The following is a 16,520-nucleotide window of genomic DNA, read 5'->3' as shown; positions in this document are numbered from 1 at the left end:
GAAAAATTATTCTTTAAAAATCGTAAACATATAAAAATTAAACTCTAAATTATAGCTTGCATACATGTTTTTATTTTCTAATAAAAAGTATTGTACTAAAAAATGGTTTTATGAGTTAAACACAATGACTAAAATACAAAATGATATCCCAAATTACTATAATATAAACTTACGAGCAGCTAAGAGAACAATGAGAAAGAAGCACAAGCTAGCAAGTGTTTTCCTCTCCATCACCTTTTTTTGTCTTCTAAAAAAATGTAAGTGGTTATGTGCTATCACATTGTTGATAGATGTAGCCAATTTATAGAACCCCAAAAATTGAAAAAGTATTCCCACCAAAAAATTTAAATTGTGATCAGAACTATATTTAATCACTAATTCTTGTTTGAAAAGTCGCCATGAATGTGACCCATACCATCCCTAATAGGTTTCAAATTTTTAAGACATAATATCTATTAGGTACCTCATTTGAGAGAGAAGTTTTTTGAGTCTTACAAGACTCAATGTCTCATTTAAAACCTCAATGTTAAGTAAGATCCATATTTCTTTTAATATTGACAAATTGAAATGTAGTGATATGAATTTATTAATAGTTGATGAGTGAGTCCCATTTAAAAAATGAGAAATGATTGTATGCACGACAATAACACACGACAACAAGCACGAATGTTTAATGACCCTTGGATATATGAAGCATATAGCACTAGATTAATTTTCTCTCCCCCCATGTATTGTATGCGAGGCGCTCTATACATGTCGTGTGTTCGTAGGCAAAAGAGAGTTGTGTCATATAACACCTCTCTTAAAAAAATGTTTTAATTACTCTTTTGGTCCCTTAACTTATTTTTTGATTTCGTTTTGGTCCCTTAACCTAATTTTTGGTTTCGTTTTGGTCCCTTAACTATTAAAAGTTTCGTTTTGGTCCTTTAACTTACTTTTTGGTTTCGTTTTGGTCCCTTAACTCTTCCTCTGTCAACCTTCCTAGTACGACAAGAATCCTCTTCAACTTCACTCTTTCTAAGATGATTTCCCTTATACGCGTACTCACCGAAAGGATTGTTGACATACGCAAACTCGTTGAAAGAATTGCCCACATCTTTGAATTCTTACTTTCCATTCTTCCTTGTGTAACAGAAAAATTTGAATTTAAAAAGTAAGAAAGAAAACTAAAAAAAACCACCCAACAAGTAAATAGAGGCCGTGTTCAGTAACACCGACAATTCAGATCAAAGACGTGTTCGGTGTCTGACACCAATAAACATAATAACTGACGAAGAAGGAATAAAAGAGAGACAGAATAATATAAAAAAGAAAAACATGAGACAAAAAAGAGATGTGTTTCAATGAAATCAATACCTAACACCACCGAAATGTTTCTGTCACCACTAATCACTAAGATTTTGATCTGGAAATGAGCTAAATGGGTCAGGTCAGAAATGGAGAGAGAGAGTGCGCGCGCTGGAAAGTGTAAAGGCAGTAGTGATGAGAATGAGAAATGGTTTAAGCTATGAACCTTACCTACCTACCTACTAACCAATTTATTTTCTTTTATAACTTCTTTTTTATTTTCATCTTAAAAAAAACCTTTTGAAATTTTAATTGTCTAAATGTTAAAAACGTAAAATGTTCCTCCACCACACTTGCAATTTTGTTAACTACGATGAAGAAGGCTACATTCTCGACTATGGAAATTTTGCTAACTACGATGAAGAAGGCTACATTCTCGACTATGGAAAGACTATCAACTTGCAAGCTGCTGCCATAAAGGAATTTCTTCTGCTTTATGGTGTTGGAAAAGAAGAATCACTTCAGGGTTCTATTACATATACTTCGGTAGATTCTAATGTCGAAAAAGAAACATCTTGTGTGGTACAGACCGGAGAATCAACAACGAATGGCCAAGAAAATATCGATACTGAAATGAGTTTATTTGAGATGTCTAATAAAAATAGAAAGATATTCGAACCATGAAGGTAAACTTTTCCATCTCCTTATGCATACTTGAGTTGCTTACTTCTTTATCCTCTACATAAATGGTTGCAAAGTGATTGACGGGTTAAATCTTTACCATTGATTTTGAATTTCTTCAACTTTGTTTATTACTTATTTTGTTGTAAATCTGTTACAGATATCTAATAAGCGCAAGCGGAATGAGACTGATCGCATCAAACAGCGGAAAATGAAATTACATGAAGCAAAGGGTCAAAGGAGTTGAATAATCTAGCAATGACTTCATTTTTGGTATTGAAATTAAGGCAAGAGGAATGTGTTTCAATTTTAAGGTAGAAAAAGCCTTATAGCTCAAAGAGCTCATGCAAGTGACTTTGTATTTGTTGTATCAAAATGAGATTAGCGGGGGCTAAAAAATTTGACTTGTTTGGCGAGGGCCGAGGGTCCTATATTTTTTAGTTACAAATTCCACGGGGTATCTTAGATAAATATTTTCCAGATGTCAAGTTGTCAAAACTTGACATCTGACACAATTTTACAGTTTCTGAAATTTTAATAATTTTTTCTCTCTTCTTGGAATAAGACCAACATGAATGTGTGCAACTGCAATTGCAAACCACATAATTTTATGTCAAGAGTTTGAATTCTCAGAAATCTTGTTCATATTTTTTTGTATTTTGTCTAATACATGTCCATTTATATTTTTTGAGATAATTTTTATAGAGACAGATACAGACTTCCTTCTTTCCGTTATCCTTAGGTCTCTAGCTTTGTTTTTGGCTTTTTGTTTTCTGTTTAATAAAATTTTCCAGTTTATTTGATTTTTCTATGTATTATAGGTACCCAAGATTTGTGGACCCACTTGGATAACTGGACGACTATCTTACAATGGTAAATCTCTTTGGAGCATTACCTGCGTCAAAGAGCAAGAAAATTGATGTAGATCTTGTACACAAAATCCGAAGGTATATAATACTTGGAATTTGTAAAAAATTTGATCATTATTTGTAACTTCTATATTTCCTTTAAGAAAGTGCAAATTTGAAGACAGTAATATCCTATCTTCTTCACAATGAACCTGGTGCACGGATGCACCTGGTTTAAGACTTAGCCGTGAAGATGAAGAGGATCAAGATACAAGAGAATGTAAAAATCTCTTCAAAAATCTCAAATTCTTCTTGATTAGGGAGGTAAGACCTTTTGATAGTCTTGACAAACACAATTATTTGAAAGTATTGTTTCTGTCATAATTGGGAAGTATGAGACACATTATTTTCCTAATTTTATTTCAAGTTTCTTTTCAAATTAAATTTATAAGAAAGTAAAAAAATTAATAATATGGGGATGTTGTGCACGTAACACAACAAAGATTATTAGACTTTTTTATTGATGCTATATCTCTTGAACTTATTTATGAAATCATTTATATGATTGATTTCTATGTCATTATTTGCACTGTTTTGGCCTAATTACTCCAGTACAAAGGGAATCATTGTTTTTTGTTATTCTTGCGTTTCTTTTGTTAACAGGACTCCTCCACCTCACTTGTCACCTTTTGTTAACTACGATGAAGAAGGCTACATTTCCGACAATGCAAAGACTATCAACCACTTGCAATCTGCTGCCACAGAGGAATTTCTTCCGCTTCCTGGTGTTGGAAAAGACGATTCACTTCAGGGTGCTATTACATATATTTCAGCAGATTCTAATGTTGAAAAAGAAATATCTTCTAGTGTGGTACAGACCGAAGAATCAACAACGAATGGCCAAGAAAATGTCGATACTGATATGAGTTTACTTGTGATGTCTCGTAAAAATATTAAGATATTCGAAGCCATGAGGTAAACTTTTTCAATTTCCTTGCATACTTGAGTTGCTTACTTCTTTATTCTTTGTATAAATGGTTGCAAGTGATTGATGGGTTAAGTCTTTACAATTGGTTCTGAATTTCTTCAAATTTGTTTATTAGTTATTTTGTTGGATATTTGTTATTCAGATATCTAATAAGCGCAAGCAGAATGAGACTGATCACATCAACAGCGGAAAATGAAATTAGATGATGCTAAGGGTCAAAGAAGTTGAAGACTCTAGCTATGACTTCATTTTTGGTATTGAAATTAAGGCAAGATGAATGTGTTTTAATTTTAAGGTAGAAAAAGCCTTATAGCTCAAAGAGTTCATGCAAGCGACTTTGTTTTTATTGAATCATAAAGAGATTAGCGGGGGCTCAAAAATTTGATTTGTTAGGCACGGGCCGGGGGTCCTATATTTTTTCGGTACAAATTCCACGGGATATCTTATATAAATGTTTTCTAGATGTCAAAACTCTTAGTTTAGTTGTTAATTCAAGTTTACATTAGTGATAATCATGTTTAGGTTGATTAATCACACTTTGATTTTAGTTTGTTTTGAAGTTTGTTACAACTTTGTTAGAGTATGTGCTTCAAGTAACCTAACACATGCTTGTATATAAGCTCATTCCTTGTACAATTTTTCATATCTCAATAATACAATTCATTTTATCAATTCTATTCACTTGCTCTTTCTTCTCATCCTCTCTAATTCACAAAATCATCAAAACTAGAAAAACCTAGAAACCCTAATAACTATTTCTGTTATTTTTGTTTGTTGAACAATGCTTCCATTGCTGCGCTAACAAACACTTGACACCTGACACAGTTTTACGGTTTCCGAAATTTTAATCATTTTTTCTCTCTTCTTGGAATATGACCAACATGAATGTGCGCAACTGCAATTGCAAACCACATATTTTTGTTGTATTTTGTCGAATACATGTCCATTTATATTTTTGTTCTTAACTCTTAATTAGTTTTGTTACACTACGTTGGTCTATAAATTTTGAACAAAGAAATATAACACTACAAACATAATTAACACATATTTTATTTAACAGCGATGCTATACATCCCAAGGTGAAAAATCATGAAGAGGAATGCTAGGGTCACACCTTCTAACATACCCTTTTAATACACTCCAATCAAGATAAGCCATGTAGTCCACTTTTTTATTTTCTTTACAGCTACCGGTTTCACTTTATGAACATTTATTTTATTTTTTATTTTTTGGAGTTTAATATCTATCTTCTTCGCTCGACCTTCTCCAAGACCAAGTTCTTGTATGTCCCGAAGGAATTGTCGCTTTTCACCCAAATTAAATCAAAAGGAAAATAAAAAATTGGATGAGGTGACCTATTGGAGTGTGTTAAATGGTGAGTTAGAGGGTGTGACCCTAGCATTCCTCAAATCGTGAAACGGCCGCGAAACACTATTCAGCCAATTTAATAAAGATATTATGTTGCCACATCATTCTGGAAATCCTCACGATGCAATGTCTTGCTATGATAATCATTTCCGTTTATTTAATAAGACAACATGCTATCTTGTCACACATATTACTCTATATATTAATTAATTCTCTTCTCACTCAAGGGAAGAGAATTGATCAATGATTTATTCCATAAACATAATCTAGCTATGAATCATACTATAACTAGATTATTTATTTATGTAGGAGATGTTCAACAGTCACAAACACATTTCTGATTTTTGCAAGAACCACCATACCAGCCTCCTACTCTCCTGCAATCATGGTCACATTCTTCGTTGTCGCCAGATACAGCAATACATGCACTCTTGAAGTTACGATTTCGTGTCTTACAAGGCACAATTTGCGCCACTACTTCTGCAATTTCCAAAAGAACAATATTATTTTTCATAAGCAATATATCTTCAACACTCGATAGTTAACAAAATTACATTTGCACATGATAGAAAAACTTTTTTATTATTAGTATATTATGTTACATATGTTTGTTTGATATGAAATAAATACTATGAAGAAAACATTAGCTAATTATTTCTATTGAAGATAAATTTGTAAAAGCAAAATCAATTGCCATTGAAGCATAGATTCCCGTAATTTATTTCTATTCAAGATAATTATTGGTAAAGGATAATTAATTATCTTGAAGACAAATTTATAAGATCAACCACAATAGAGCACGCCACATTGGGTGCTTAATGTGGGGCACTGGTTAAGGAGTAATAAATTATCAGATCCCCATTGTTTTATCTTTATTAAAGTGAGAAATAAGTTAAGTAATTTCCTTCAAAAAAAAGTCAAATAATTAAAATAAGAAAAATGTGCATTCAATACACTATCAAATTTCCTATTTTGTGATACAAGCATGGAATTTCTACACATTTGATGATTTTGTATTTGATATTTTTTTGAGAAGTTGTATTTGATATTTTAATTGGTTATGTTTTACCTTTGGAATTGTTAATTTATTTTAGACTTTATTTTAATTGAATATGTTGCTAATTATGCATAGGCTTTCCGTGAATTGGTTTGAAAGAAAAAAATGATTCACAACAAATTGACGGAAAGGAAAATTGGTTTGAGTAAAATCCACGAAAAAAAAAATTGTTAATTAATGAAAAGGATACAAGAATGTAAATATGTAATGGAAAAGGAAATTTGACCGAGTATTAAATACAACTTTTTTATTTTAATTAATTAAAATATTTATCACTTTAATTGAAGTAAAACAAATGAAATCTGTTCATTTATTACTCCTTAACCAGTGCCCCGGGGTCCCGTACCTTGCATATTTTATGCATTGACCATACCAACTGAGTTAAGCTCACGATGACAACAACACCAAATTTGTAAAAGCAAAATCAATTGCCACTGAAGCATAGATTCCAGTAATTTATTTCTCTTCAAGATAATGATTTGTGAAAGATAATTAATTCTCTTGAAGATAAATTTATAATATCAGAGTCAACCTTTTAGATTCTCGTGATTTATTTAAGATACTCCTTTTGTCTCAAATTATACGTCCCTTTGAAGAAGAAATTATTTTTCGTTTTACAATAATAATAAAACATTAATGTTACTTTTCTATTATATCATTAGCTATTTATTACTCTCTCTTCTTTCAATTATTTAATTTATCTTTCTTATACTATTTATTAAGGACAATTTTGTAAAATAACTAATAATATCTCTTTTCCATACAAAATGAATTACATTTCTTAATACATGCAAAATAACTAAAGAACAGAGGGTGTATAATTTTTAGGGATAAAGATAGTAAATAGAAAGAAAAAAAATTGTTACATCAAATTTAAGATTTGTTTTTATGTTTTCCTCCTTCAATTCTTAAGGGAAGAGGGCCATAGTGATATATAATTTGATCGAGAGGTAAGTGAATTTTGCCAAGATGATTTCAATTAGAATTTACAATCATATTATCTAAAATGGTTTATTATTAACTGAATCTTATTATTAACCACATTTGATCTAAGTATTTAAAAATTTGATTGAAATAGTGTCAAACAATCATGAATAATATGTGTCAATTTAGAATTACTAACCTGATAAAATATTCTTTAAAAATCGTAAACATATAAAAATTGAACTCTAAATTATAGCTTGCATACATGTTTTTATTTTCAAATAAAAAGTATTGTAATAAAATGGTTTTATTTGTTAAACATAATGACTAAAATACAAAATCATATCCCAAATTACTATAATATAAACTTACGAGCAGCTAAGAGAACAATGAGAAAGAAGCACAAGCTAGCAAGTGTTTTCCTCTCCATCACCTTTTTTTGTCTTCTAAAAAAATGTAAGTGGTTATGTGCTATCACATTGTTGATAGATGTAGCCAATTTATAGAACCCCAAAAATTGAAAAAGTATTCCCACCATCAATTTAAATTGTGATCAGAACTATATTTAATCACTAATTCTTGTTTGAAAAGTCACCATGAATGTGACCCGAACCATCCCTAACAGGTTTCAAACTTTTAAGACTTGGTAGCCAATTCAAGAGAATTTTTTATTTTTTGAGTCTTCAAGACTCAATGTCTCATTTAAACCTCAATGTTAGGTAAGATTCACATTTTTTTTAATATTGAAAAATTGAAATATAGTGATATTTATTTATTAATAGTTGATTAGTGAATATTCTTGCTAAAAGTGATAAGACCGCAATTCTTACTTTACTAAATTGCTCCACAAATTAAGAATTTCCATTTTAAATGTTAGTAAATTTTAGTAATAAATTATAGTAATAAATTGTGTCCATTTTAAATGTTGTCGGTCCAATAAAATAGCCAACATTTTTTTTTAATTACCTTAGACCGATAATAAATTTTAGTAATATTTTATTGGATCTGATATGTTTTCTTCTTTCAAAGATCACATCAAATTCTTTAGGCTTATTATTAATTGATCATTAGGCGGCCGAATAGTGAGTTTCCAAACTTATTTTTTATCCCAAACTCTCCTAATCACCTCTTCAAAACCTGGAAAGAAGCATTAGTCCTGACTCAAACCTTACATATCACCATCCAAATAAAAATGTCACCAATGGTGGTTTCACTTTCATCAACAACAATGGTGAAACACTACAGAGCCGGAAAATGACCAAATTTCAAGGTTCAATAAAATCATATGTGTCAAAGTCACGTTCGCATCGGACGTCATCGGAAACCAGACACACTTTCGATTAGAAGTGTTAATGCCACAAAGTTCATAATCAAATTAGGGTCTCAAGCTTAAAAGTTTCAGCTATTATTATATTTTTCTGCTGAAATGTTGGAGCTTATTGTTAATTGTTATTTCTTTTTGCATACGAAACACAAACACGGACACTGACACATCAACACTGATTAAACGTGTTTACTTGTGTTGGCGTGGACATGTCTTCCATCTGAAGTGTCGATGTCGATGCCACACTCTCTGCTTTAGTTGGCGTCGAAGGCAGATATTTGTAGATATATTTTTTGGTTTTTTTGGAATTTATAGTTTTTAACCGTAACTAGTTAGAAAAGAAGAATGAAAATTTTCTAGACGAAAGTTAGCCCTTTTCATATATTTGAGGCATGTTAGGATTAAAGTTAGCTATATTAGTTTGATCAAGCCTCATTTTATAAAATCAAGTTTGATTAAAATGAGTCAGCTCTAGCGTTGTTTATGTTTGGGACCCTTGTCAAAAGCATGTATGATGAAAGGTAATTCATTTAGATATAATAGTTATTGAAAGTACTTTTGGATATGTAATTACCAAAAAAATCGCATTACTGCAACAACATAATATATGTTCAAATGGTAAATGGAACAACTCAAACGGCAAGAGGAGAATGAAAAAGTATCAGGGTCCATACAAACGTATGTTTTATAGGAAAGTACTTTAGCTCTGAATGTATTCTGACAAATTCAAACCAAACATGCCCTTAATGTTGTTACTTTTGTATCGTAGGGGAAGAAAAGGAGGGAAATGCTGCCAAATTTGTAATTTCTGGCATTACTGATCTGTTGTCATTCGGAAAATGCATCTATATAATGTGTTGAAGTGTTACTACTTCGATTTTTACGTTGGCTTTTGCAAATATTAGGAAACTAAGCATTTCAAAAGCTGTAACACCCCGGCAGCCTAAGAAAAAGGTCAAGGGAACTCATCAGACTTATTACCATTTGAAAGATGTTAGCTTTCTTTATCGTGAACCTTTGCTGGAAGAACATAGAACAATTAGAGTGCATGACAGAAAAATAAAGAAAGCCGAGACAAAGAAAAACTACGAACGTACAGACAGGTTACGGGAGAAAACACCAAAACCAAAAATATATATGATATTTGATTGTGTCAATGCACGCATAATTTTTCCGATAGAAACTTATATGGTAGGAGTGTCCTATATTATATTCTGAGCAAATTTGTTTTTTCTTCAAGGGATATCTTCTTGTGGAATCACAAATCCACACATCCTTTTTTCTTTTCATTTTGTTTGATTAATTTGTTTCTAATTGAAATTTTAATTGCTAAACGTTAAAAACCTAAAATTTTTCTTTTGTTAACAGCACTCCTCCACCTTACTTGTCACCTTTTGTTAACTACGATGAAGAAGGCTACATTCCTGAGAATGCAAAGACTATTAACCACTTGCAAGCTGCTGCGAGAAAGGAATTTCTTCCGCTTCCTAGTGTTGGAAAAGAAGATTCACTTCACGGTGCTCTTGCATATACTTCAGCAGATTTTAATGTCGATACTGATATAAGTTTACTTGTGATGTTTCGTAAACTTTTTCAATCTCCTTATGCATGCTTGAGTTGCTTACTTCTTTATCCTCTGCCTAAATGATTGATGGGTTAAGTCTTTACAATTGGTTCTGAATTTCTTCAACTTTGTTTATTACTTATTTTGTTGTAAATCTGTTATTCAGACATCTAAAAAGTGCAATTAGAATGAGACTGATCGCATCAAACAGCAGAAAATGAAATTAGATGAAGCTAAGAACCAATGGAGTTGAAGACTCTAGCTATGACTTCATTTTTGGTATTGAAATTAAGGCAAGAGAAATGTGTTTCAATTTTAAGGTAGAAAAAGCCTTATAGCTCAAAGAGCTCGTGCAAGTGACTTTGTATTTATCGTATCACAAAGAGATTAGCGGGGCTAAAAAATTTGACATGTTTGGCGCGGGCTGGGGGTCCTATATTTTGTAGGTACAAATTCCACGAGATATCTTACATAAATATTTTCCAGATGTCAAAGCTTGACATCTGACACAATTTTACGGTTTCCGAAATTTTAATAATTTTTTCTCTCTTCATGGAAAAAGACCAACATGAATGTGTGCAACTGCAATTGCAAACCACATAATTTTATCTTTAAGAGTTTGAACAATTCTCATAAATCTTGATCATATTTTTGTTTTATTTTGTCTTATACATGCCCATTTATATTTTTGTTCTTAACTTTTAGTTTTGTTACACTACGTTGGTCTATCGATTTTGAGCAAAGAAATATAACACTATAAATATAAACAAGTCAGCTCTAGTTTTCTCTCTCTAGGTTTTCGTTTCTTCATTGAGGGGTGGTTTTGGATCAATTATTGACTTGAAATCACCTTTCTTCATCTTTTTCTCTTTATTTCAATCTAAATAAGTGATTTTCACATAGATCTTGATTTTTTTTCTTTGCAATTTCATCATCTAAGTGTGGTGATTTGTTGTTCGTCGTCTTGTGCGGCGTTGTTTGATTTTCCATCTTCATGCGGTGTTCAATTGATTCATATTGAAAGATCGATTGTTCAATCAAAGATTTGGGCGTCAACGTTGCAGATCCGGAGGCAATGGATATTCCGGTCACTTTAATTTCATCATATATTTTTGTAGGCATTATGCCGTTATATGCTATTAACTTGGATGCTGTGACTTTGTTCGCAGATTCATTCTTTACGTTTTTAGCGGTGTTGAATGATGTAATCTCTCGATTTGAATGAATGAATATCATTTTGTTTTTTTTTTTTAAAAAAACACTACAAATATAATTAACACATTTTTTTTTTTGAAGAATAACACATATTTTATTTAATAAGACAACATGCTATCTTATCACACATATTACTCCATATATTAATTAATTCTCTTGATCAATGATTTATTCCATGAACATATAAAAAAGTGCTGATTTGGTGTCTCACTCGATAGGTAACAAAATTACTATTTTAAATTAATTTGCATATGATAGAAAAACTTTTTTATTATTAGTATATTATTTTTTTTGACAAAATTATTATTATTATTATTAGGGTCTTGCTAACCATTACCCTCGGGGCAATGATTAAGGAAGCCAAAAGTAGCATGTCTGTATTAGTTTCAACAATATTTTGACTTTTAAAAAGTTAAATTTATCACTTTTCATCATTTTCTAATGCTATATTTCTATTTTTTTCTAAATAGAAAAAAAATTGTTGCATCAAATTTAAGATTTGTTTTTATGTTTTCCTTCTTCAATTCATAAGGAAGATGGCCATAGTGATATATAATTTGATCGAGAGAAAAGTAAATTTTACCAAGATTATTTCAATTAGAATTTACAATCAAGTATTTAAAAATCTGATTGAAAGTGTCAAGCAATCATGAATAATCATATATATATATATATATATATATATATATATATATATATATATATATATATTCATTCTCTCAAAAAAAATATATGTATATATATTTATAATTACTGAACTGATAAATTATTCTTTAAAAATCGTAAACATATAAAAATTAAACTCTAAATTATAGCTTGCATACATGTTTTTATTTTCTAATAAAAAGTATTGTACTAAAAAATGGTTTTATGAGTTAAACACAATGACTAAAATACAAAATGATATCCCAAATTACTATAATATAAACTTACGAGCAGCTAAGAGAAAAATGAGAAAGAAGCACAAGCTAGCAAGTGTTTTCCTCTCCATCACCTTTTTTTGTCTTCTAAAAAAATGTAAGTGGTTATGTGCTATCACATGGTTGATAGATGTAGCCAATTTATAGAACCCCAAAAATTGAAAAAGTATTCCCACCAACAATTTAAATTGTGATCAGAACTATATTTAATCACTAATTCTTGTTTGAAAAGTCGCCATGAATGTGACCCATACCATCCCTAATAGGTTTCAAATTTTAAGACTTAATATCTATTAGGTACCTCATTTGAGAGAGAAGTTTTTGAGTCTTACAAGACTCAATGTCTCATTTAAAACCTCAATGTTAAGTAAGATCCATATTTCTTTTAATATTGACAAATTGAAATGTAGTGATATGAATTTATTAATAGTTGATGAGTGAGTCCCATTTAAAAAATGAGAAATGATTGTATGCACGACAATAACACACGACAACAAGCACGAATGTTTAATGACCCTTGGATATATGAAGCATATAGCACTAGATTAATTTTTCTCCCCCCATGTATTGTATGTGAGGCGCTCTATACATGTCGTGTGTTCGTAGGCAAAAGAGAGTTGTGTCATATAACACCTCTCTTAAAAAATGTTTTAATTACTCTTTTGGTCCCTTAACTTATTTTTTGATTTCGTTTTGGTCCCTTAACCTAATTTTTGGTTTCGTTTTGGTCCCTTAACTATTAAAAGTTTCGTTTTGGTCCTTTAACTTACTTTTTGGTTTCGTTTTGGTCCCTTAACTCTTCCTCTGTCAACCTTCCTAGTACGACAAGAATCCTCTTCAACTTCACTCTTTCTAAGATGATTTCCCTTATACGCGTACTCACCGAAAGGATTGTTGACATACGCAAACTCGTTGAAAGAATTGCCCACATCTTTGAATTCTTACTTTCCATTCTTCCTTGTGTAACAGAAAAATTTGAATTTAAAAAGTAAGAAAGAAAACTAAAAAAAACCACCCAACAAGTAAATAGAGGCCGTGTTCAGTAACACCGACAATTCAGATCAAAGACGTGTTCGGTGTCTGACACCAATAAACATAATAACTAACGAAGAAGGAATAAAAGAGAGACAGAATAATATAAAAAAGAAAAACATGAGACAAAAAGAGATGTGTTTCAATGAAATCAATACCTAACACCACCGAAATGTTTCTGTCACCACTAATCACTAAGATTTTGATCTGGAAATGAGCTAAATGGGTCAGGTCAGAAATGGAGAGAGAGAGTGCGCGCGCTGGAAAGTGTAAAGGCAGTAGTGATGAGAATGAGAAATGGTTTAAGCTATGAACCTTACCTACCTACCTACTAACCAATTTATTTTCTTTTATAACTTCTTTTTTATTTTCATCTTAAAAAAAACCTTTTGAAATTTTAATTGTCTAAATGTTAAAAACTTAAAATGTTCCTCCACCACACTTGCAATTTTGTTAACTACGATGAAGAAGGCTACATTCTCGACTATGGAAATTTTGCTAACTACGATGAAGAAGGCTACATTCTCGACTATGGAAAGACTATCAACCACTTGCAAGCTGCTGCCATAAAGGAATTTCTTCTGCTTTATGGTATTGGAAAAGAAGAATCACTTCAGGGTTCTATTACATATACTTCGGTAGATTCTAATGACGAAAAAGAAACATCTTGTGTGGTACAGACCGGAGAATCAACAACGAATGGCCAAGAAAATATCGATACTGAAATGAGTTTATTTGAGATGTGTAATAAAAATAGAAAGATATTCGAACCATGAAGGTAAACTTTTCCATCTCCTTATGCATACTTGAGTTGCTTACTTCTTTATCCTCTACATAAATGGTTGCAAAGTGATTGACGGGTTAAATCTTTACCATTGATTTTGAATTTCTTCAACTTTGTTTATTACTTATTTTGTTGTAAATCTGTTACAGATATCTAATAAGCGCAAGCGGAATGAGACTGATCGTGTCAAACAGCGGAAAATGAAATTACATGAAGCAAAGGGTCAAAGGAGTTGAATAATCTAGCAATGACTTCATTTTTGGTATTGAAATTAAGGCAAGAGGAATGTGTTTCAATTTTAAGGTAGAAAAAGCCTTATAGCTCAAAGAGCTCATGCAAGTGACTTTGTATTTGTTGTATCAAAATGAGATTAGCGGGGGCTAAAAAATTTGACTTGTTTGGCGAGGGCCGAGGGTCCTATATTTTTTAGTTACAAATTCCACGGGGTATCTTACATAAATATTTTCCAGATGTCAAGTTGTCAAAACTTGACATCTGACACAATTTTACAGTTTCTGAAATTTTAATAATTTTTCTCTCTTCTTGGAATAAGACCAACATGAATGTGTGCAACTGCAATTGCAAACCACATAATTTTATGTCAAGAGTTTGAATTCTCAGAAATCTTGTTCATATATATTTTTTTGTATTTTGTCTAATACATGTCCATTTATATTTTTTGAGATAATTTTTATAGAGACAGATACAGACTTCCTTCTTTCCGTTATCCTTAGGTCTCTAGCTTTGTTTTTGGCTTTTTGTTTTCTGTTTAATAAAATTTTCCAGTTTATTTGATTTTTCTATGTATTATAGGTACCCAAGATTTGTGGACCCACTTGGATAACTGGACGACTATCTTACAATGGTAAATCTCTTTGGAGCATTACCTGCGTCAAAGAGCAAGAAAATTGATGTAGATCTTGTACACAAAATCCGAAGGTATATAATACTTGGAATTTGTAAAAAATTTGATCATTATTTGTAACTTCTATATTTCCTTTAAGAAAGTGCAAATTTGAAGACAGTAATATCCTATCTTCTTCACAATGAACCTGGTGCACGGATGCACCTGGTTTAAGACTTAGCCGTGAAGATGAAGAGGATCAAGATACAAGAGAATGTAAAAATCTCTTCAAAAATCTCAAATTCTTCTTGATTAGGGAGGTAAGACCTTTTGATAGTCTTGACAAACACAATTATTTGAAAGTATTGTTTCTGTCATAATTGGGAAGTATGAGACACATTATTTTCCTAATTTTATTTCAAGTTTCTTTTCAAATTAAATTTATAAGAAAGTAAAAAAATTAATAATATGGGGATGTTGTGCACGTAACACAACAAAGATTATTAGACTTTTTTATTGATGCTATATCTCTTGAACTTATTTATGAAATCATTTATATGATTGATTTCTATGTCATTATTTGCACTGTTTTGGCCTAATTACTCCAGTACAAAGGGAATCATTGTTTTTTGTTATTCTTGCGTTTCTTTTGTTAACAGGACTCCTCCACCTCACTTGTCACCTTTTGTTAACTACGATGAAGAAGGCTACATTTCCGACAATGCAAAGACTATCAACCACTTGCAATCTGCTGCCACAGAGGAATTTCTTCCGCTTCCTGGTGTTGGAAAAGACGATTCACTTCAGGGTGCTATTACATATATTTCAGCAGATTCTAATGTTGAAAAAGAAATATCTTCTAGTGTGGTACAGACCGAAGAATCAACAACGAATGGCCAAGAAAATGTCGATACTGATATGAGTTTACTTGTGATGTCTCGTAAAAATATTAAGATATTCGAAGCCATGAGGTAAACTTTTTCAATTTCCTTGCATACTTGAGTTGCTTACTTCTTTATTCTTTGTATAAATGGTTGCAAGTGATTGATGGGTTAAGTCTTTACAATTGGTTCTGAATTTCTTCAAATTTGTTTATTAGTTATTTTGTTGGATATTTGTTATTCAGATATCTAATAAGCGCAAGCAGAATGAGACTGATCACATCAACAGCGGAAAATGAAATTAGATGATGCTAAGGGTCAAAGAAGTTGAAGACTCTAGCTATGACTTCATTTTTGGTATTGAAATTAAGGCAAGATGAATGTGTTTTAATTTTAAGGTAGAAAAAGCCTTATAGCTCAAAGAGTTCATGCAAGCGACTTTGTTTTTATTGAATCATAAAGAGATTAGCGGGGGCTCAAAAATTTGATTTGTTAGGCACGGGCCGGGGGGTCCTATATTTTTTCGGTACAAATTCCACGGGATATCTTATATAAATGTTTTCTAGATGTCAAAACTCTTAGTTTAGTTGTTAATTCAAGTTTACATTAGTGATAATCATGTTTAGGTTGATTAATCACACTTTGATTTTAGTTTGTTTTGAAGTTTGTTACAACTTTGTTAGAGTTTGTGCTTCAAGTAACCTAACACATGCTTGTATATAAGCTCATTCCTTGTACAATTTTTCATATCTCAATAATACAATTCATTTTATCAATTCTATTCACTTGCTCTTTCTTCTCAT

The 16,520-nt window shown here is 31.2% G+C and overlaps 2 protein-coding genes and 1 long non-coding RNA gene across 5 annotated transcripts; 2 read left to right on the top strand and 1 right to left on the bottom strand.

Annotated features, from left to right (window-relative positions):
• Positions 1 to 1,750: 1,750 nt before the first annotated feature.
• On the top strand, positions 1,751 to 4,205 carry LOC120580839 (pescadillo homolog). 2 transcript variants are annotated; one of them, XR_005646604.1, is made up of 5 exons: positions 1,751 to 1,973; positions 2,790 to 2,915; positions 2,998 to 3,140; positions 3,480 to 3,791; positions 3,947 to 4,205. XR_005646604.1 is itself a non-coding variant. In XM_039834993.1 (4 exons), the coding sequence occupies exons 2-4, from the start codon at positions 2,839 to 2,841 to the stop codon at positions 4,008 to 4,010; spliced, it is 453 nt and encodes a 150-aa protein (XP_039690927.1). In that variant the 5' UTR covers positions 1,751 to 1,973; positions 2,790 to 2,838; the 3' UTR covers positions 4,011 to 4,205. The 2 variants fall into 2 exon arrangements, 1 of the variants encoding a protein (XP_039690927.1); XM_039834993.1 differs by lacking the exon at positions 2,998 to 3,140.
• A 619-nt stretch (positions 4,206 to 4,824) lies between these two features.
• LOC120580840 (uncharacterized) lies at positions 4,825 to 7,683 on the bottom strand. The gene is made up of 2 exons (XR_005646605.1): positions 7,526 to 7,683; positions 4,825 to 5,652 (listed from the first exon to the last, which is right to left on the bottom strand). It is a non-coding gene; the product is annotated as an uncharacterized lncRNA (long non-coding RNA).
• A 6,270-nt stretch (positions 7,684 to 13,953) lies between these two features.
• Positions 13,954 to 16,279, top strand: LOC120575935 (pescadillo homolog). Of its 2 annotated transcripts, XR_005642184.1 has the most exons (5): positions 13,954 to 13,986; positions 14,806 to 14,931; positions 15,014 to 15,156; positions 15,496 to 15,807; positions 15,963 to 16,279. XR_005642184.1 is itself a non-coding variant. In XM_039826831.1 (4 exons), the coding sequence occupies exons 2-4, from the start codon at positions 14,855 to 14,857 to the stop codon at positions 16,024 to 16,026; spliced, it is 453 nt and encodes a 150-aa protein (XP_039682765.1). In that variant the 5' UTR covers positions 13,954 to 13,986; positions 14,806 to 14,854; the 3' UTR covers positions 16,027 to 16,279. The 2 variants fall into 2 exon arrangements, 1 of the variants encoding a protein (XP_039682765.1); XM_039826831.1 differs by lacking the exon at positions 15,014 to 15,156.
• Positions 16,280 to 16,520: the final 241 nt, after the last annotated feature.

This window comes from Medicago truncatula, chromosome 6 (assembly GCF_003473485.1).
Source record: "Medicago truncatula cultivar Jemalong A17 chromosome 6, MtrunA17r5.0-ANR, whole genome shotgun sequence".
Taxonomy (NCBI): domain Eukaryota; kingdom Viridiplantae; phylum Streptophyta; class Magnoliopsida; order Fabales; family Fabaceae; genus Medicago; species Medicago truncatula.
The sequence above is the reverse complement of the archived record's forward strand: the minus strand, read 5'-3'. Positions and strand labels throughout refer to the sequence as shown.

What these genes read in the sequence shown, in the direction of transcription:
- LOC120575935 (XM_039826831.1), top strand. Translation starts at nt 14,855, where the DNA reads ATGGTAAATCTCTTTGGAGCATTACCTGCGTCAAAGAGCAAGAAAATT. An exon ending in CTTGTACACAAAATCCGAAG is followed by an intron (nt 14,932 to 15,495) that starts GTATATAATACT and finishes TTTTGTTAACAG; the next exon opens with GACTCCTCCACCTCACTTGT. An exon ending in AAGATATTCGAAGCCATGAG is followed by an intron (nt 15,808 to 15,962) that starts GTAAACTTTTTC and finishes TTTGTTATTCAG; the next exon opens with ATATCTAATAAGCGCAAGCA.
- LOC120580839 (XM_039834993.1), top strand. Translation starts at nt 2,839, where the DNA reads ATGGTAAATCTCTTTGGAGCATTACCTGCGTCAAAGAGCAAGAAAATT. An exon ending in CTTGTACACAAAATCCGAAG is followed by an intron (nt 2,916 to 3,479) that starts GTATATAATACT and finishes TTTTGTTAACAG; the next exon opens with GACTCCTCCACCTCACTTGT. An exon ending in AAGATATTCGAAGCCATGAG is followed by an intron (nt 3,792 to 3,946) that starts GTAAACTTTTTC and finishes TTTGTTATTCAG; the next exon opens with ATATCTAATAAGCGCAAGCA.